We start from the raw sequence: 22,840 nt of genomic DNA, 5'->3' as shown, positions 1-22,840 counted from the left end.
TGCCAAGGTCCCTTCCAGCTCTATGAGATGTTATCATGATGTGTATCTCCATATACATTTTTCAAACCTTCTAGCATACTCATGGGAGTATTTGGGGCTGTTCTATCATGAGAGTAGATAGCTGGTCTTGCGCAGTGACTGGTGGTCGGGTATATATAAGGCAGCACGTGTCCATATGTAGTAGTAAATAAATGTTTGTGACAACTTATCAAAGTAACTTTCATCTATTAAATTTATTCTAAGCAGGAAAAATTATTTTTATAGCTTTTTTAATTAATATATTATGGTCACAATTAAGAAAAGGAAGTACAATGAAGACTATATTAAGTATGGCTGCACTGTCATGGAAGAAAACGGGAGCAATCATCCTCAAAGTGCAGCATGCCAGACAGTCCTCAGCAATGACCCCTTGACACCTAGTCATCTTGAGCAACAGCTGACAAAGGACGTCAGTGTTTTGACAGACAACCCAAACGTTTTTTTGCTGCTAAACTTCAAAATTTGAAATGCATGAAGCTGGACACTACTGGAGCTTTTCATCAAGCATCGACCAAAGCGGTAGAAGAATCTTATGAACTGTCATTGCTCATTGCTAAAGCCAAGAAAGAGCAGATAATCAGAGAAACTCTTGTGAAACCTTGTTTGTTGAAAGCAACTGATATCGTGCTTGGTGTCAAAAGCAAGAAAAACCTATTGGAAATTTTCTGACAATTCCTGTCACCTGTCAATTCCTGTCATTCCTGAAACTTGGTGAAAGATCTTAAACTTCAAGTTGCAGAGGCATTGTTGGCTTCTCCTTTTTCTGCAATTCAGTGTGACACCACCACTGATGTAGCAGAATTCTGTCAGTTGTGTTTCTATGTTCGATTCATTAACAATGGAACTGTGAAAGAAGAACTGCTTTTTTCAAAGGAATTGACAACCACATCAAAGTCTTCTGACATTGTGAAAATGATTTCCGATTTTTCTGAAGAAAATAGATTTTCATGGGGGAAACTGGTTGGTGTATGCACAGATGGTGCTCCAGCGATGCTTGGCTCTCGCTCTAGATTTGTGACATTAGTGAAAGAAAAAAATCCAGAGATAACCATAACTCGCTGCATCATACACAGACAAGTGCTGGCTGCTAAAACCACTCTGGATGACGTATGTGACTTGTTGAATTTGGCCATCAAAGTTGTCAATTTTGTGAAGAAAAGTGCTTTAAATACGAGACTTTTTGCAGCCCTTTGAGCAGATTTGGGAGAAGATCATAAAACTCTGTTTCACACAGAGGTACGATGGCTTTCCAAAGGGGAGATGCTTTCGAGATTATATGAAATGAAAGACGAAGTGGAAATTTTCCTCAAGCAACAGAAAAAAGGAGTTATATCAAATGTTTACAAACCAAACATTTCAACTTTTACTGGAGTATCTCATGGACATTTCTGAATCTTTGAACAACCTTAATTTGAAGCTGCAAGGAAAAACAATGCTGCAAACATTATAGCTCACCACAATGCCATCAAAGCATTTACAGAAAAAATCCAGCTTTGGAAATGTCGAACACAAACTCAGATGCCTAAGTTTTCATCTTTTCCAACATTTTCATCACTCACTGAAAATGAAAGTTTCCAAGAACTTTGTAAAGAGGATGTGAAGAACTAAACTGCATTTCATCTGGACTGCCCTGCTGATGAATTCATCCGGTATTTTCCCAACAACTTTTCAGACAACCCCATTCATAAATTAGTACACAATCCATTCAACATTGATGTCGATCCATTGGCAGAAGTATTAAAAGAACAAGCAATCAAAATAAAATATGATTCAAATGCGAAAGATAATTTTGAAAACTCAACTTTGGAGGGATTTTGGATAAAACATTTCCCAATGTACTTCAAAGTTGGAGAAGCGCTATGTATTATTCTTCCGTTTTCACCAACATACCTCTTTGAAAAAAGGCTTTTCAAGTTTAGTCACATTGAAAACAAAACAAAAATTGAGTGGATGTCAAAAACAATTTGTGTTGCTCATTTTCATCTTTCAAACCTAGGATTTTCCAACTCGTGGAAATGCAGCATCATCCTTCACATTAAATTCACTTTGTTTCTGCTATATCTGCTATTAAATTATATTTTTATTAAATATTTGGACCAAGAAAAAAATTTGTGCTTATTTTTAGTTTTAAATAAAAATTTTATACCAAGTTTGTGTGTTTACTTTAAATTACAAATTGAATTTTTTGTTAAATCAGGGTTGGATGATGGTAAAGAAGAGATGGGGGGTGTGAGGGTTTCTCAAAAATCAAAAAGGGAGTATGATGCTGAAAAGCATGGGAACCAATGCTTTAAACAGAGGGAGCAGCTATTATGACTTAAGTTTAAACAACACATATACCTCACCCATAGCTTTTCAAAGTCATTTATTTCTGCATTCTATAGTGGACAGGTAGCATTCACACTCAAATGGGGTCCCTTGGCTGAGTATTTTTAGAATTTTTCCACATACAGCATTCTATAAATTCAAAGTCAAATAACAAAGATGTCTATCACAGCTTTGTCATCATGAAAGCTTGAAGATTGCAATTCGCACAGGCTGAAATACATTTGCATAAAATTTCAAATCCTCAAACTTAAGTTTTGCTACCTCTGACCACAAAACAGCTAAACTGCCTGCTCACTTTACCTGCCTCCATTGTGGCTCTCCCTTCGTCCTGCCTGCCTCACACCTCAACAGCTGCCAAATGGGGTGGAAGCGGAAATGATATTCTATCATCTGTCCAAACTGAGTGATTAGTGCATCACAAACTTGCCTTAAAAAATTCCTTGTATTTTCAGGTCATGAGTGACAGTCTCCATGAAACATTATGGAACTTTATGGATGCTACATAAATATACTAAAAAAATATGATTAGAACGAAGATTGGCTGTGGTTTTTTCCCCTCTGTGTCCAATCCCCCATCTCAGGATTGTCTGAAATCTCCTCCAAGCTACGTCCTCATTAACTTAAATTTTATATGAGATGGCTCAGTCCTGTTGTGGAGATGAAGTTCAGATGGTTTCTAAATTGTTGTATTTAACACAGTTAGAATCAAAATGTATTTAATACAATTTTAATTAGAAAACAAAAAGCAGCCCTGCAGCACTCTGAAGACAAAGAAAATTATTCTTCAGATCTGGAAAATTCTGATAAAAGTAAGCTGACATGATGTGAATTTAACAGAAAGGACAGAAAAAATTAAATGAAAACTGACAAATCAGCTACATAGGACAAAAGGAGAGGGAGAGATGGAAGAAAATTACTCACTTGCAAGTGTCTATTAGGTGAAGTGCTTTGCCTGAGATCTCTACAAATATCAAAGATGAGGAAAACTGTCTTATAATGCCTAAGGTAATTGATATATTTGTTGACACCAAGGTGTGAAGCATCAAACTTGAGAATGAACTGCAATTCAGATGTCTCCCTTTGTAATCTGGTCCTGAAGTCTGTTTTAGAATGCAGGTTTTCAGGTCTTGAATGCTATGGCCTGCTCCACTGAACTGTTCACTGACAGGTTTATGTGGATTCAGATTCCTAATGTCTGACTTGTGTTCATTCATTCTTTAACAAAGCGATTGTCCAGTTTGTTCAATATACATAGCAGAGGGGCATTGCTGACACATGATGGCGTATATTACATTGGTGAAGGCACAGGAATATGAGCCCCCGATCATGTAACTAACATGGCTAGTCCAGTGATGGTGTCTCCAGAGTATATGTGTGGACAGAATTGTCAACAAGCTTTCTTGCAGGGAAAAGTTTAGTGTAAGTATTTCTGTGGTATGGCATGTGTTTGATAGAATTTTGCTGTGGTTAGGTGGTTGTCTGTAGGAAAGCACAGCTCTCCCACTCACAGCCTGTGAGAGTATAGAATCACATTCCAGTACAGGTTGTAGATTGACAGGACCAGACAAATACCTAGAAACCAGCTATGTCTAGATAAGCCCAAGAAAATTAGTAACAGAAAACCACTTGTCATCATCTATAGACCCAAACTCAATCCCCTCCAGCACATTATTGACAATCTGTTTTTTCACTTCTCCCGGCAGGTAATTAAATTTTATGAACGTTTGGTAGAGATCTTGAAGTTTTTGGTCTCTGTCGGTGGGACTGGAGCAGCCGCAGTTGTATCTAAGAGCTTGACTATAAACGATGGATCATGTGATGTGTCCTGAAAGGAAGCTGGAGGCATGTAAGTATGTATAGAGGCCAGTGGGTTCCAGAAAACTTAATAGACACTTGCAGTAAGTAATCTTCTTCCCTCTCTCCTTGCCCTCTTTGTCCCACTCCTATGTAGCTGATTCGTCAGTTTTCATTTCATTTTCCCCCTCTCTTTCTGTTAAATTCCCACCATGTCAGTTTACTTTTATCAGAATTTCCAGATCTGAAGAAGTGGGTCTGTCCCATGAAAGCTCATCACCTAATAAATTATTTTGTTAGTCTTTGAAGTGCTATAGGACTGCTTTTTTGTTTTGTGAAGATAACAGAATAACACAGCTACCTCCTCATGACTAATCTTAATTATAGGTGGAGCTGCCAGCTCAGCCTATGATGTCTTGCCCTCAAGAGAACTTCCGCTGTGAAAAGACTTTTATATGCACTGTTTGATGTGACAAATTGTGCCACGTGACACTACTGGAAGCAACATGTTGTAGTCTACTGAAAGTATGAACATCTACCACTTCAGTTAAGTGTGGGGATTTGTCCAACTAGCAAGCAGAATGATTGCATAAAATATGTAAGAGATTTAACAGCCCAGCAGGAGGAAGGAAATCATTACTGATTGTTCAGCTAGTAAGACCCAGAATATTCATGATCCTGTTCTGCTAAACCTTAACTTTGTTGGTGCTCCATTTTTGCATGGTACTACTGAGATAAACTGATTATGAGAGAAAACTGTCTAGCACACATTCATTTACTGAAGTCTTCCTGGTTAAAATGTCTTAAGTCTTACACTTTAAAAAAAATTAAAAACCAAAACTGAGCACAGGGTTTTGTTTTAACAACAACTATATCAGCAGAAATGCTATCAGAATGACTTAAGTCTTTAAAATTGGGTCCCGACTGCAGACACTTCCTACAAAAATGGGCTTTGCTTTTTTTTGTAAAACCTGAAAATTTATCATTATAGATGAACAGTCTTAACTATTATATTGACACTCAATTGCACACAATTTAAATCAAAGATAGCATGCATACAGGCCATTTAATTTATTGCAATGATGAGCCTTGCTCAGTAATTACAAAGAAATTAAGGTTTTGCATAACTTGCAAAATTTTCTATTTCCTGTTATAAAAGCTAGTTACAGCTAAACTCCAGTTTTTTTTATCCTAAATTAAAGCCTACAGCAACAGCATTTTTAAACAGAACCAGAAACTGATTAGCAAAACAGCAAACTGAGGTGATGGCATTAAAATGAAACCTCTGTGTCAGTAAGGTAACCAAATCAATTTCCCATGTCTGAAGCTCCAAGAATTTAATGATATTTCAGCTACTTGAGCTGAAAATACTGAAAGCTGAAAATTATAATAAAATTCACTAGTGTCTGCCTGTCAGGCAGGAGTAGATTTAAATCACCTACTGCAAGTACTTAAAGCCTTCCTCTGGCCTAATTCTGTCCAGTTTAGGTTTCCAATTATTGCACAATTTCAAAAGCATATCTTAATATGCGTCATTATATGACATCCTGCAAACTCTCTCAGAAGTAGTGAGGCTCAACATGTTACATAGCTAAAATCTAAAGGTGGTCACCTGAGTGTGTATAATTTAGTCAGGTCCCAAGTCAAGTGACCCAGAAGACAGAAAAAGAAATAAGTTCAGTTCCTCATTTTCACTCGCTGATCTCCCCACCCCCAACATGCTCAGTTAAAAAGGTAGGTGGTTTATACAATCGTACAAGGTCTATGCATTCACAGATCAAGAACACATACAAGACAAACAGCAAGGAAAGACAGCATCAAAATAGCAAAAGGCTTGTTAAAATTTCATTCGCACCTTGTCAGACTGCAGTCAGACCACCACCTGACATTACAAATGCAGCAAAAAACTGATGTTAATGCAACATTAAGGTTGAGAAGTGAACCTTATACTATTTAGAAAATTCAAAAGCTAAGTTTTCCATGGCAAAATTAACTCAAACACTGAACATATTTAAATGTGCCAATCGCTTTTTCAGTAGTGTTGCTGTGGAAACTTTAAAGGCAGACAGTTAGGCTAAGTGTCACCTAGAGATAAGGGTCACAACTAATGGCAGTTATTTCTTCAAGACAAAAAATGCCTTGAGTCACAGCTTAATTTAAATATGGTGTCATTATTTCTTTTTTAAAGTATTAATTGGTTTGTCATAAGAAACGAGAACAGTCAAAACAATTGGCAGAAGTTATTAAAATGGATTTAAGAACCCAGACTCCACTAGCAGGTAGAACTGGATCTGAATAAGAAAAAAAATCACAGGGCAGTCCTGCTCACTAGTGGGCTGACCAGGGACTAAGTCACAGAAATCAAGCCGTGACAGACAGTAATAGGACTTGATAAACCTTTATGCATGTGAGGAACTTCACTCAGATAACAAGCCAGTTGATTTCAGAATAAAAAGAAGGGACCAGTTATTAATACTGTTTACTTTTCACTTCACTGCAATTTATTTTCGCTATTCAAGTTGAACGATGCAAAAAAGAGACCAATCAATTTCCCTTTCAGGTTCTCACACAGTGTCACAATACTGCTCAAAGATTATTTCTATTACTTGCAGTGGTGTTGTAGCCGTGTTGCTACCAGAATATATAATATATTACCTTACCTAACTTGTCTCATTTCTATTGGCATTTTAAAAGTAATGGAAACATTCTGCTTGGATTAAAATCTAAGACCAGTAGGAGAGCTAATATTTATTTCTTGCATTCCATTTGCTTTAAACAAAAAGAAAATCTGTTGCTGTACCATGAAGTACTCAAAGTTAATGTGTTGCCCAGAGAAAGGAAGAAAAGCACACTTTGTTCAGGTCCCAGGCAGTTTTTGATAGAGTCACCCGCTATCTGTTCATTAGGGGACGTATTGCTAAATTAGCCAGCTCAATTCTATGAGCATACATGCACCAAAATGCAAACATTTGAAATAGATAGGTATATAAGAAGTGGACCTGGGGAATGGGGAGGGGATAGAGTCCTAAACCAATTTCTTAATTTTTTAAAGACAGAAGGGACAAATCAGGCCTGATGGCTCATCACTGGGTGCCTGTGGTTTTTCCATATCAAATTCTGCCCATCTTCAAGGCTGCAAAACTCTGGAACAAGCTATTCTTGAGTTTAATGTACGTAATGACTGCATATTCAAAAAGGTACCAGCACTCCTGAACTGTTACTGATGGGGAGTGCCGGGAACCTCTGGGCCATGACTGACCTGTCTGTAACAAGAAATGTAGAAAAAATTACGAGTTCCCAAAGAGAATTTGATGACATCAAGAGGCCCTCTCATTCCAATCAGAACCCAATAATTCATTTGACTATTTATATGCGCATGCACGCAATCAGAGCCATTCCAAGAGGGGGAAGCTCCCTCTCCACCTCATGCCTCACCTCTTCCCTGCTCCACCTCTGCCCAGCCTGGCTGGGTATTACCTGGGGCAGGCAGCAGCAGCAGGGGGCTGCCTACCCTTGACCTCCCTCCCACACTCACCATACAATGAGTGGCAGCCTGCTCCACAGCACCCTCCCAGCCTGCCAAGTCTTGCTTCTCCACAGGTAGTGGAAAGCAGAGGCCATTTCCCCCGCCACTGAGAAGTGGGGCTCAGAGGGCCAGGAGGCTGTGGTGGAGCAGAGCCGGCTGCCACTCACACCACATTGTGACTGCAGGAGGGACAGGGTCAGAGGATGGGGGTAACCCCCTGCTGCTGCCACCACCGACTGCCCCAGGTAATTCTCTAACGCTCTGGGCCTGAGGTGGACACCCAACCTAATCCTGTGGACAGGATGGCTCTGAACACCATAAGGTGTTATACATTCCATCTCCTCCCCAGCCTGTAAGTAATGGTACTAATACCAGAACTGCTCAGTTCTAGCCTCAGAGCCACTTGGCAGACTTTTTTAGACTGTTCTTTGAATTTTTTGTTATTTCTTTTCAATACCAATATTTTTCAGAGGCATTGTATATTCATATTAGAGATGTACCTGTAAATGACAGAAAGTTAAATGTAAAAGATATCCTAGAACAAAGAGGGATTTTTGTTAATGTAAAGCAGTTTGGAATGGTACGTAAAACATTAACTGATTGACTTTATTAGATATCAGGCTACTGAGCTCTTAATGAATCTGAAGTTATTGTTCTAAAAGGACAGGAGATAGTATTTGCAGTGTTTTAATTTATTTGAAAGAAAAGTCACAGAGGGGTTTGCTGTACAGTAGCACACACTGCACTCTCTCTTTGAACATACCCTTGCAAGTCATTCTGGCAGCACGGGAAATGCTCACTTTTAAACCTGGCAGCTCACTAGCTTTGCCTGAATTACTCACATGAGAGCACCAATAGTAAAATGAGACACTATAGCACAGAATAATGGATAATAATGGAGTCCTAGCTTCAGTGTGGAAGTGCTGTAAAACCTTTTGAGAGACTTGCAGATATGAAATGCAGGCAGTTCCAACTCTTTGGCTCTGCACTTACAACAGAGTTTCTCCACTCACCATAAATAATACCTCCCTTCACAAAAGCACTCTTATGGGAACAAATAAATGCAGGACAAGATGTCAGTAAACCAGAGCTGTGTGATATAGTCAGCTCTGATTTTAAAAAGATCACAACTTCCCACATGACAGAGGTTACCAAGACACAACTATTCTTCACTATTATGCCATCCATTCAAAAACTTAAAAGCAGTGTGTAATCAAAAAATTAAGCCTCATTACACCAAGTGAGGTACATATAACCACCATTTTACAGATGGGAGAAAAGGCAGCAGAAGTTCAACAACCAATTGGTGTCAGAGTAGAGAATATGTTGAAGCCTTTAACCCAAGCTCCTTCATTTCTTAAAAGTTTCGTAGGCGCTTCCAGATCCTCAGTTAACTGGAGAAGGGAAATAGGATAAGTTCAAATCTGATTTTATGAGATTTACTGCTCAGATTTTTAACAGCAAGGGATATTTTGGCAACAAAGAACAATGCCAGAAAGCAGCATTAGAATAAAGTGAAAGCAAGAACTTCAGACTACAGAAAATTGCTTGTGCCCAGACATGCCCACATAAAATGTCTGTGTGACATGTACATTCTGCTACCCTTAGTCTAACTCAGGGGTGGGGAACCTAAGGCCTATGGTCTGGATCCGGCCCGTGGCTTGCCTGGATTCTACTGCTTCTATAACGTTGTGCACACACACTTATGGGGACGGCACACAAATTAAAAATTAACACAGAGAATAGAGAGTGTTCTGGTGTTCAAGAGAAAAACTGCTAATTAAAAGAAACAAAAAAAAAACTAATTGTTTAGCACTCTTCCTACATCTAGCATCCAAGTAAATAAACAGGAGAAGTGTGCTATCAGAAAATCTAAGAGAAAAATTATAAGCATTAAAATATTCAATGTTTCTACCATGGGCATTGATGAGACTTGGAAGGTCATTTTGCAAGCTAAAAAGGAGTCAACTTCCATCAAATTAACAGTTATTTCCAAGACACTTTCATTTACTTTGTACGCTCGCATTAAATACATAGCCCAAGTGTCCAGGAAAATACTGGAAGACTTCAAATATGATTATAGATTGCTTTTTACACAACTTTCAAAAACAAGTAACCATATGGAAAAACTACTAAATTTATTTTGATCCACTATAAATGTCCTGCATTAAATTATACCAAAACTAACTACTCAGCCCATGTTTGAGAAAACCATGGAAGACTTTTGGAACCTCAAGCAATTATCAATATTTCAGTCTTCTGAAGCTGAGCCTGAACAGATTTCAAAACTTATCCAGTACAAGATTTTCCTATAGAAATATGAACAAAGATTGACACAAGATCCCCAACACTGGTAATGGATGAAACATTTTAGAGAAGGGCCACAAAAAGGCTCTTGCTCTTCCAAGGTTACTTGGACTCATGGTCAATTACAAAAAGTAAAAAGGAGGTAAAATTGATGACTGCTCTATCAAAGCTGTAGCAAAATAAAACAAGATATTTATTTTCTGGTATCAACCACTGTTAAAATACAACCAGTTAAAAAACAATCATCATTAATAAGTCAACATGTGTTAACATACCCTGAGTCCAGTTTTAAAAACTGTATTCTCAACAGCCAGACAGCACTGAGTAGGACATGCAGGGGACTGTCTGGCATTATAAATTACTTAGCATACCAGCTATAAAGATTGATTGAAATTCTCCAGGATGGGTCAAATCTGTACTGAGATTTTTCTGGGTTATAAAGAAAAAGAAAAACAATCTTCCAAAATACAAACCCCAAAAATTATTCTAAAAAAAGTGAACTGATTTTTATCATTGCTATATGTTAACACTTCTTTCATTCTTGATGCACAATACAGTATCTCCAGAACATTTTAAAAATAAGCATCCCTTTGTAGATTCACAGAATACTTGAACTGGATGGGACCTCAAGAGATCAAGTACAGTCCCCTGAATTCATGGCAGGACCAAACATGATCTAGATCATCCCCAACAGGTGTTTATCTAATTTGCTCTAACATATTTCCACTTTTGCAGAGCACACAATCTCCCTAGGCAATTGATTTCAGTGTTTAACCACCCAGACAGTTGAGAAGTTTTTTCCTAATGTTCAACCTAAACTTTCCTTGCTGAAATGTAAGCCCTTTGCTTCTTGTCCTATCAAAGATTAAGGAGAATAATTTTTCTCCCTCCTGCATGTAACACCTTTTAAGTACTTGAAAGCTGTTATGTCCCCTCTTAGTTTTCTCTTTTCCAAGCTAAACAACCGCAATTCTTTCAGTCGTCCCTCATTGGGCATGGTTTCTAGACTTTTCATCACTTTTGTTGCTCTGGTCCAGACCCCCTCCAATTCCTCTACATCCCTCCTGAAATGTGGTGCCCAGGACTGGACCGAATACTCTGAGGCCTAATCAGCAGATTAAAACACAAGAATTACCTCTCATGTCTTGCTTACCACAGTCCTGTTAATGCACCCAGAATGATGTTTACTTTTTTTGCAACAATGTCACACCGTCAACTCATATTTACCTTGTTATTTACACAGGTTATGAAGAACTGGAATGATATCAAAATTTTAAAACCAACATAACTGATCTAGGAAGTCATTCATGGCAATGTAACATCAGAATCATGGGGAAACAAAGATAAATCTTCTAAATTTGTCCCTAAACCGCTAATTAGGCTGCTGGATTTGTTTGTAGACTATTGATTGTTTTGATGTACCCCAGGCACATCTGCCCTTGTTCCAAAGCCAGCTCCAGAAGGTCAGGCAAGGGCACTGAGTGTGAAGCTACTGAAGTTTATCACTAAGGAGCTTACACTGTAGATATCCAGAGGGGAAGAAGAGGTTAAGAACAGAACAATCACACCAGGTTAGATCAATGGTCCATCTAGCCCAGTATGCATCTTCTGACATTGGCTGGAATGAAGAGAATGAATAGAACAGAGCAATTTCAATATTGTTTCATCCCCCATCATTCAGTTCTAGTGTCATGGGGTAAGCACACCCAGCCCCCTCCAGAGGACACCAGCATTAGGACTCTGAGGCCCTTCAAAGGGTGCTCCACCTGCCATGCATATAAACTCCAATGGTCCAGGGACAATAACTACACCTAATCTCTATGAGGCAGTCTGTCCTAGCAGCCAGAGTCAATAACACTCTCAGGGCAATAAGGACTACTGGCCACAGTCCCACGGTCAGCATCAATGCCCCTTCATGCAAGGTAGTGTGGCCTAGCAGCCAAAGTCAATGGCAACAATTGTAGCATCTCTCTTGGGATTAATGGGGATAGGACAGGACGACTGGGCCCACTCTCTCTATTGGATTCCAGTCCAGGCCCCTCTCAGTGGTAGAGTGGTCCACCACTAGCTCAGCAGGTAACCTGATTGAAATACACTGAGCTCTCAAGGAGGGTAACTCCCCTCCCTGAGCTATTTCCTACTGAACTCACTGTTGCGGTCTTTTTGCTCCTTTTCTCCAGACAGGGGCTTCTCTGGACATTCCTCATTGACTGGTTCCCACAGGTGGGCCCATTTGCTGCTCTTCCTTGGGAGCTCCAAGAACACCACCTTGTCCAGCAGCAGTCAGTCCTGAGCTGCTTCACAAGCCTTTATAGATGGCCCCCAGGTGGAGTATGCCCAGCAGGGCCCTTGGGGTGGGGCCTTCTCAGCCAGGTAACCAGGATTAACCCTTGAAGGCCCAATGCAGGATAAGTATAACCCATCACACCCAAGATCTAAGCAGTCAGAGGTTTAGGGTTAACTCCTAGAACAATGTTTCCCAAGTGCGATAAGTGAAAGACTGAAGTCTCAAAAAGGGTACGCAAACATTTTCAGTTTGGGAAACTCTCCCCTAGATCTGGAACTGCATACTTCAACATCTTGGTTAATGGCATTAATACATTAAAAATCAACACCTGCTCCTTCAAACTGTTATCAACAATACTGGGCCTCAGATTAATCTTATTTCTCAAGCTAAAAATGCATTTCAATGACCTGCAATTGATTTTTGTTAAAAAGAGTTTCAGAGACACATAATTGATTCTCCAGCAAGCTAGACTGCAGGACACTGATGAAAGTGCGCACCAAAAATAGGATCTAATCAACATCTAGGATAACCATACACTTTCAAATACTGTTTGATTCCTCACTAAATGAGGCAAACTAAAGAGAGGTAGCAGCTTTGCATACTTTAAAAATACATATGTAACTTACTCCAAGACATCTCTCACAAACAGCATACAATTAGAGATCAAAACACTACTATAATGGTGATAAGGCCAATTTTCATAATGTGTAGATATTGCTAAAGCTGATTTTGTTTTAGTGATTAAACCAACAAGGCAGGACTCTGGATTCTCTATGATAGAGCTATTTCGCTTTTTTTCCCTAACTTCCTCATTCTAGTGCCAGCCTTAAGACACTTTTAACTTCTATAGCAATTTTCATTCTGGGAACTCAAAGTGCTTTACAAACATTGGTGACACAATAGATAAACATCCATTTTAAAAGGATGAACCCAGAGCACAGACATTAAACAGCTCATCCAAAATCACAGACCACGTCTATTTAAAAGCTGGGAATGGAATCCAGAAGTTCCATCAGTTTCTTACTAAAGTCATCAGACAATGCTCCCTTCTTTTTTCATCAATTTGCCTGGTTGCTTTTTAAAACTGTTTTTGAAAAAACAGCATGAACACATTAACACATGTACAATTTATTCTATAAAGAATAGTCTGTACAGAAAAAGTGTTTCCTTTAATTTACTTAGCACTACTTCATCTGGGCAAAATACATTTTTGTGTAAACAAACTTTTATAAAGCCTATGTCCAACAGAAATGTTTTCTAAATTATTTAATACCAATAAAAAGTATTTTTTGTTTTTTCAAACAAACATTTCCCTGAAGCATTTACCATCAAAACACTACAGGACTGATAACCTGAATACTGAAAATCAGTGCAGGCAGTTAGGTTTCAAGTTGAGAGAATGTGAAAACAAAGCAGGACAAATAGTGAAAAGTGATGTTTATAATACTGTTTTAACAACCTAAGGCAGTGGGATTCCCAAACACTGAGCTGTCAGAACATGAGGAGCTCACGGGATACTTGCTGGAACTGAAAATTTGTTATTTTTCTAATATGTTCTTCCATGTTCACAGGTGCTATAGTTGCCTCAGGGCTGTTTTTCAATTGCCAAGGAGAAAAGGAAGTGGTGGTACACACTATGGGGAATGAAAGAGAAAGCCTCTGAATCAAGCTCTCCAGCAAGACAGAATTCCATTCCAGGAACATTTGAAAACTCACCACTTAAGCTGTGTTAACAAACTATTGCAGTACATGGGACCATTCCCACATTTCTTGTATGCCTATGATTCCCAACAACTTCAATGAATGCAGGATCAAGACACAATTTTGTTATACAATGAACTCTCTTTAAAAGCTGAAGTAATAGTTGGCTGTTTCTGCATGAGTCTACAGACGCTACCCAAGTTCTACTGCGTACCTGTCAGCCATGAACCTTTACCTGACATCATGGATGCTAGTCACCCACACAGTAATTTCATTTTCAGAATCAAATCTTGTATTTGTCATTGGCAATGTCTTCATTATATAAGCCCCCATATTACATTAAGCCCTGGAAATAATTTGTTTTGTAAGTAACAAGAAATACTCAGACCTTGGAACTTGGCATCTGGAGAAGCCAAATGTCACTCCATAATGAGACATTCCATTTACAATTTACTTTTAAAAAAAATCATAAAAGGGCTCTATCAGTAACCCCTGCTCCTACTACACTGACAAGAGAAATATCCTCTTAGGTTATTTGAGTATGACTAGAGGAAGGGGCATTACTTCTTCAGCAAATCTAAAAAAGACCAAGACAGAAGCGGGGGGGGGGGGCGGGGGGGGGCAGACTAATTCACTTTTCTACTGATTATCTGAACATATGGCTTCTCTCTGAAGCCCAGAAGAGGATTTCATCACAATCAACATTATATACTTCTATTCACTGCATGGCACACTCCTAAACTATTTACAGAGTAAGTACACTAGCATACATGTTTGAGAGTTAACTAATCGATCTTGAAAAAACGTTAATTTGAGAGGACAGGACACAATCTCACCGTAGCTTCAGGCTCAGAATATAAACGTATGCTCTTGTGAAAACATGGTACGTCCATCTCTGATAGACTCAGATAAGTACTGCCACAAGAGACTTGCATTATTTGTAGACACAAGTAATCTAATTTCAAAGCCATTCTTAAATCCAAGAACAATTTGCATACCATGTCAAAATATTCCAATCAAAACCAAGATACTCAGTGAAACTATGCAACCAACTCATTTCATGAGACTAGCAGAAGTTGTGTGTTCTACAGTTCATTCCTTCCATAGTCAAAAGAATAGCATGACTGAAGGCAAAAAATCAGTTTTCAAGCCTCTACTTTTCATTACTTCAAGAATGTAATCCTTTGAGCTTCATGTTCAGAAAAGTTTTTAAGAGAGACACAGTCTGGTATCAGTGAAGATAAATATTCCTTTCAATTATGAAAGTTAAGTTTATACTTAAAACTGAGATGTCCTTGAGACAAAAGGTTATGTTCACTCAAGAGATTAGAATAATTTAAAATGAACAGAAACACAAATCCAATTAAGTCAATCAAAACAATGTGCAAAGAATACCATGTCTACAGCACAAAACCAGTGTCAGGTTCTTGAATGACACACCTTATACAGTCGGATGGTCTATTTTATTAAATAGTATATAACCAAAGAAACATTTTATAGTTCTAACTATGGAGCAAATGTTAGCATTACTCAAGTCACAACACTTTCAGCTGGCCATAGTTTGAAAAACATACCAGTCACAAACCAATTAGAAGCTAATAAGACAGACTGTAGGTGACATAAGACCTAAGACTCCGGTGCTTCCAAACTGCTCCAATCTTCACCATGTAGTACAGTTGGGGGGTGGGGGGGGGGAAATCACTTATTTCTCATCAGTTTACTTCCATGATGTTATCTTTGCAACAATTTTTTTTCACATGTGAAAGCTGGTATTATGGACAAATGGTGTAGGTGGCTAGATTTTTCACCATCTTAACTGAAGAGATGAACAGCTCTGTAGTTCACCAAGCTTACCAGTAGGTTTTCTTAAAGAAGACATTTTCATATGCCATGCTCGGAACATCATATTCAGCATTTTTGCTTTGCCTACTCTCGTGTTTGTTTCTCCAGTTTAGCTAGTTTATTACTTCAACAAAACGTGGCTCTATGCGATAGGCCAGCAACTTTCTCTTCATTGATTCAACTTCAGCAATAAACATACTTTGGAAATAGTTTAGCTCCTGTCCTGAAGTTGATCCCTTGTGACAGGAGTGTGCTGAATTCAACAGTTTCTACTTTTTCAATTTTAAATTGACTACCTTTTGATTTAAGTGGCCTTCCCTTGCATCTGACTTACTTGCTCTATATTATTCATTATTTTATATAACTAGTTCACAGAGAGAACATGGTAAAAGTCACAATCTGTTTAATTTCCACCTTGTATCGAAGTCTTCCCATGTCTCTTATCTTTAATATCCTGTATGATGAAGAGTGATTCAAAGAATTTCAGTTTCTCTGAAGTGTTTTTATCATCCTTACTAACTCTCTTTATGTCCCATGGATCAACACATTCTCTTACAGGCTTCCTCCATTTCAATATAATACCTAGTTACAAAGCCATGAAGTGGGTGGACAGACTTAATTTAGCCTCATTGTTGCTGCTGAGCCAATAGACAGAAATCAAAACACAAAAGAACACCTAGCTCACAGCAGCTGTTGAAAGGCCTTATTTATAAAGTGCTTTGAAACACTCATGGAAAGATACTAAGAGAACTGTATTAATGTGTTCATATATAGTACACTAGAAACGTTAAGTTCAAGTATTTGTCACATTAACACACACACACACACACACACAAAATAGCAGATAACCACTAAGTCAAGCCATGCTAATTACCCAGTGTATGCCTAGGAAAGTGACCCCAGATAGGGCCCTACAAATCTTTGTGATAAAACGGCTGCCTCCTTTTAAGAATTACGTTTCAGCTCTTCTATCAGAGAATGAATTTTCACATAAATTAAAAAAACAGTGATTAAAGGGAGTGGATTATTAGCTTTTCTGTTTTACTATGGATTTAAATGAATTCACTCCATTTAGTATGAGGAAATAACAGGTTTTTTTTAGAGCTAGCCCTAAAGTAAGCTTCTTTGCCACAGCTGTGTAAATACACCTCAATCCGGACCGACAGCATCACGATCCACCCGCAGCTACTTCAATGCATCCCAACCTTGACCTAACCTATGTACTGTCATCCTAATCCAGTCTTCTTTAAAGACTTCAGGCAACATAAATTGTAACAACCTGTACCGTACTATTGTTGTCATCAAAAACAAATCGACAATTCATTTCATAATACCTGGCCACAGAACTTGAGGCCCCAGATAAGAAAGGCACCACTAATCTATTGCATTGCCTTTGCCCCACTAGAAAAGAATTGTCACGGAAAGGTGCATATTTCTACTACTGTCTATTCAAGCCTGGTTTAGGGGCAAGGATACGGTATTCTGGCACCAGTTAAAACAAAATGAAGCTTACAAGGACCCCTTCAGTTGAGTAACACCAGGATAGGTATGGATTCCTCTCACTAGAAAGTGAATTTTTGAAAAGATAACCCAGGGTCCTAGAGGGAGGTAAAAAGCATCCATCTCAAAACTGAAAACTGGCCAAAGAGAGCGTTGTTAAAATCAAAGGACTTTAAAAAAAATAAAACAAACAGCTTATTTGATCAGAAAAAAGGAATGCTTCACTGATCCAGAATCAGAAATTAATCGTGTAACCTTAAATTTATATTGTGTTTATCTGCTGATTCATATTGTATTAGAAAATCATCAAAGGGACCAAGTTAATGTGGCTGCAGCAAGATAATACAGTAACAACTATGAAACTCTGCATTTTCCCAGAACAATGTGAATGTGCCAGCATGTATATCAGGGCTTCCCAAACTTTATATAGTTGGGACCCATTTTTTAAATACCTTTTTTGCAGCCCAAAAATATAAAAACATATAAGAAAAATGAAAAAATAAATGTTCACTGTTTATTATTTATTCACAATAATAATAGTACATAAAAATAATTTGTATATTTTCTACGGACCGGTACTGGGCCACGGACCATACTTTGGGAAATGCTGATATATATATGATACCAGCAGTGTCAGTGAGAGGCAGGTCAAGTGGTAACATCCTACAAATCCCTGCTAGCCTGTTCTCAAAGCAATATTGCTATCAGCTTTAGTGGAATACAGAACCAAATTGACAGAAGTAAGATGGGATGAAACTAATCATACTGTGTTTTCAATCAACTTCCTGCTGGCAGCCACCATTTTGAGACTGGAATTCCCTTGTTTTATGCTTATTAACATATTTCCTTCTTTTCTGATTCTAAAGCACGGCATAGAATACTTTGTGTTTAAAGGAGATAAATATTCACTAGAGCACAAATGGAGTTGTCAAGTTATTTCTTTTACCTCTCCCTTCCCTACAATCAACTCCTAGAAGTCCAACTGGTTTTTCAGCTTGTATTACTAACCCATGTATGTGACTACTTAATCACAAAGGTCCCAGTCCTGCACCAAGTTAAACATAAATGCATCCCTGAGCTTGTACAGAGAAAGCCCTTCCAAAGTCAATGGGGATTTGCCCACATGATACTAAGAATAGGATTGGGTCCTAAATTTGAGCGGAATAGCTTCAAGTAGAAAGTAATACAGCTTGCCTGGAATACATACTGCACAAGACATAGGTTTCTGAAATCTGCCACCCTAAAAGAAAATTACCAATGTGAACTATAATCTGTAATTTCAAAAGGCAACTGAAAGAACCTAAGTTCAGTACAACTAACCCCAAACAATGCAGCAATGTTCATACTGTCTGAAACTCAACAAAGCATAAGATAGTGAAAACAAATTCTTTTGTAAATGAAGTTCTAAGAGATTAATACAGACTCAATTTACTGATTGAGGGTATCTGTTTCGATGCCTGAGATGATTTATTAAAATGTAATGTTCAACCCAATGATCCATGGGACCTAAAGGATTTAAAGGGATTGTTCTGTTTTTGTTTTTTCAAATGATGCATAAAGAATAACAGAGGTATTTTTTGTTTTTCCCCCTTAAAATAAAAGGAATGTCAAGTCTGATCTTGTCTGAAAGCCTCAGAGCTTTCAGGGGTTGTTAAGGTGAGTTTTAACAAAAAGATTAAACATTTATAATTGAAGTTAATAATTGATCTTAAATAGATGTTTAAAGATAGTTTTACATAGTCAGACAAAAAATCCCTTCTGTTAGTTGTTCAATTCACAACAGACTCTTTTAACGTCACCATTTTACTAGATTTCCAGTAGACAACCAGTACATCTCCACAGAATCTTCCAGCCTAGACAGGAGCTACATTTCCAATATGAAAACATGGAAATGTTTTTAAAAACTTTTCTGACTTTTATGCATCAGAAAACAGCAATAAAATATGCAATTCTCCCTCCTTCCCCTCATAACTTACTTTTTAGAAAATGCACTTCCTGAACTACTGACATCTTATTTCACATAAACACAGATTTGGGACGTAGGGCCAAAAGTAAGTATTTTTACATGAAAGGCTTACTTTATATGTAACGTTCCTTTTCACATTTTTCTTATGATGCCAAATGTTTGTGGATTACTGTAGAGAACACTCACTTTAGGCAAATGCTAGGACTAAACATTACACAGAACTTCTATGTTTCACCACATGAAAATAATTACAACCTTTTCATATTTAGCCAAGACTAACTTCCTGGAGTTAGTTCAGACTAGTCAATTGGCTTAGCATACATTGTTCTACCACAAGTGTGATTCAGGATCAAGGGCAGCCTTGACTTGTGGGAAACAGGGAACATTGAACAGCACAAGGTTTCTGAGAGAAAAGAGTGAGATGTGCACCACTTAATTCCTACCCACTAGTTCAAGGATCAGGAGTCCTCCCAAGGCTCATGATAAGCTGCATTTCCACTAGGATGGCTTGCCAGCATAGCTACAGCAATACAGCTCTACCAATAAACTATTTCTAGTATAAACAAGGACAAAGAAAATGAGGACAAGTGTGTCTTTAAAGATCAGAACTACACGTGTACATAAGCCATCCACTCACAGGATGCTTAACAACATTGGCCTCTGGTAACACAATGATGAATATGAGCCTGTGATAAAACAGAATATTTTTATTTTCCCTTCCTTCTGATAAAGTACATTTGTGTTCTGGAAAGGTGCCAGGCTGACAAAAATGCATGTAAGTCCTGTTTATCAATACTGCAGGTAGAGAACATGAACTTTTCCATGCAGTTCTACTTCCAATGTACTGCAACCCTACCTTGGGGGAATCAGTGCTGGAATGACATCCTTTCAAAAGGGGACAGTTAGTACTAAATGTGATGTGGGGAGAGTTTGTGTGATGGGAAGCCAGGTCCATTAAGAACATGCAGGCAGCATCTTTAAAGGGCCATTTTCTTCACATCCTCATGTCACCACTGGTGGCACTAGATTTTTTTCATGACAAAGCACTGATGTCATAAACACAGGACACTGACCTCAGCATGAAAGGAGCTGTGAGATGAAGTTATGTAATTCCTTCAGTGGCTTTGTACATCACCACTGATCACAGAAGCCAGCAGGCCATAATGGAAATAGCAGCAACTCCTTTACAGTCATGTTACTGAAAGCATGAAGCATTAATTCAGGAGTCCAGTAAATCAAAAATAAAGTAACAATTTGCTGTGTATTTACAATATGCCTTGTAAGCTCATTCCCAATGGGACCATCATTTTGTCAAAGTTCAGACTTGTACCATAACTCACAAATGGGATTTAATTTAGAATTCTGCCAGTCCAAAAAAACCTATCAAATGTAGCCTATTGTATAGTGCCAGGTCTAAATCACTCTTCATACGCATCCTTCCACTCCTCCAGAGTGCCTTAAATTATGTTATATAAATCCCAAGAAAGTTCAGTCACAGACAGGTATAAATCTCATGTGGACTCTCTCAGTTCTGCACAGTTACATATCCTTTGAACACTATATAAATAAGAACTGCAAGGACCTATATCTTTACTGCACATATTAGAAACACTTTATGTTCATGTCTCAGACAGCATACTCCACATGTCTCACATCTGCTAAAAATGGATAAAGGAAACATCTATACCAGGCACAACCCAGAAAGTGGAAGAAGAATCAAATGGACTGTTATGTTTTTTCCCTCCAGCAAAGGAGGAGGACTTCTCCCTTTAAAAAAAACAGGATTGTCCAAATGATATGGACCATCCCTGGCACAAAGTCTGCTGGAAAGGTTTTGTAAAGTGGCAGCAGGACAGCTTTTAATTTATATTGCTATTCATACATATGAGTGTATATGGCTTTTTACAGACCTAAAACCTGACAGATTCAAGGGGGACTTAAGCTGCATGCTAGACATATGTATGAAGGGCTGAAATAAAGGCTCAGAATTCAAGAAAGTTGTCTGCCTGCTGCTTTGCTGATACCATTATTATTCCACCTGGGGGCTCAAAAACAAGGTGTGTTAGTTTCAGTTAAACTGAACCTTTGGATGAAGAATTCTCTACATTTTCTAAAGGCCACAGGGGAGGCCACATAAAGGTGTCAAAGCTGGAGTGTGTGGGGAAGAAGAGACCTGGGGAGAGGACTGAAAAGTAATAATGTGATACATAATAATACGCACCGCAGACAAACAGAAGTGGGAGGCCCCCACTACTGAAAACTATTCAATGGCCAGAAACGGGAACAAAGACAGGGTATTTAGGGATGATTTAGTTGCTATCCCCACCCCTATTCAGCACTTGTAAATCGGGAGCCAACCACCTACCCTCCCTCTCTCTCTGATGCAGCAAGCACAGTCATAGGCCTGGGGGAGGAGCCCCTCTGACAGGGGAAGCCCCTTCTGCACAGCGGGGGCCACACGCCCCTCCCCGGGGGCAATCCCGACGGGGGTGGGGGAGGGGATGGCTCAGCCTTCGGTGACAGGCCCGAGAGGAGAGCAGTAATTCGGGCCTCGACCTGCCTCGCCACTAGGCCCAGCTCTGCTCCTGCCCAGCCCCAGGGTGCAGCCCAGACCCCAGGCCGGCCTCTTCCCCCGGGCCTCAACCCGCCCGCCCCCTCCCTCTTTCCCCAGGCCGCACTCACCCCCAGAATCCGCAGGGACACCGGGGCGGCAGGCTGGGCGCTTTACTGCGCTCGCTGCCGGCGTCTCCCATGGCGGGGCCGAGTCTCCGGCGGGGCCGGGGTGGGGGTCGCTGGTAGCGGAGGGGCCGGGGCTCGGAGCCGGGATTCCAGGCCGGTCAGCTGGAGCCGGGCGCTACCACTGCGGTGGTAATGGGGAGGGGGCGGAAGGGGAGCAGCCGCGCCCGGCGACGCCTGGAGGGACACTAAGGTCCTGGCGGCGCCCCTCCCTCTCCTCGGCGGCTGTGACGAACCTGCTGTAGCCGTAAGCCGCACGCACCCCCTGACCCAACAATGCCCCTAGCTCCTCCCCCCGTGGTGCGCGGGGATGGTCTCGCCCGGCCGCTACCTCAGGTGGAAGTGGCGTATACCATTCTCCTCCTGCGTGGGAGATTGGACCACACTAGGGACGAGGGTCAAGAGAGATAATGGTTGGGAACGTCGATAGCCTGGAGTAAGGAGTCGCATCAGAGCAGAGAGGATTCAGGGCCACAGGAACAAAGAGAATATCTAGAGAGGACTACCTCCCACCACATGCCCGCAATGGTACGGCCCGGGAAGATGGCACTGGGGCTGAAACGATGGATGGGCGGGCGCATGAGCCAGGAGGGGAACCCGGAAGTAGGAGCGGACGGCGGCGTTCCTTCTTCGCCTCACTATCACCATCCGGAATGCACCTCAGCATCCCCCTGCGGTGCCGGCGTCTTCCACTCAGTCCTGCCCTGTCTTGCTTTCCGCCCGGGGACTCTCGTGCCAGGGAGCGGCTCGTGACTGGGAGCTGGGTCCGCGGGCTTGGACTCCTGGGTTCTCCCTCCAGACCCTCCATCTCTCC

General features: G+C 39.9%; 1 protein-coding gene across 1 annotated transcript in view; it reads right to left on the bottom strand.

Moving 5' to 3' along the window:
- Positions 1–22,277, bottom strand: part of ZFAND3 (zinc finger AN1-type containing 3) — a 265,534-nt gene extending 243,257 nt beyond the window's left edge. The window contains exon 1 of the mRNA XM_074989794.1: positions 21,973–22,277. Within this exon, the coding sequence (XP_074845895.1) occupies positions 21,973–22,043 (71 nt within the window). The 5' untranslated portion in view covers positions 22,044–22,277. The remainder of the gene's footprint in view (positions 1–21,972) is intronic.
- Positions 22,278–22,840: the final 563 nt, after the last annotated feature.

This window comes from Carettochelys insculpta, chromosome 3 (genome assembly GCF_033958435.1).
Source record: "Carettochelys insculpta isolate YL-2023 chromosome 3, ASM3395843v1, whole genome shotgun sequence".
NCBI lineage: Eukaryota > Metazoa > Chordata > Testudines > Carettochelyidae > Carettochelys > Carettochelys insculpta.
The sequence above is the reverse complement of the archived record's forward strand: the minus strand, read 5'-3'. Positions and strand labels throughout refer to the sequence as shown.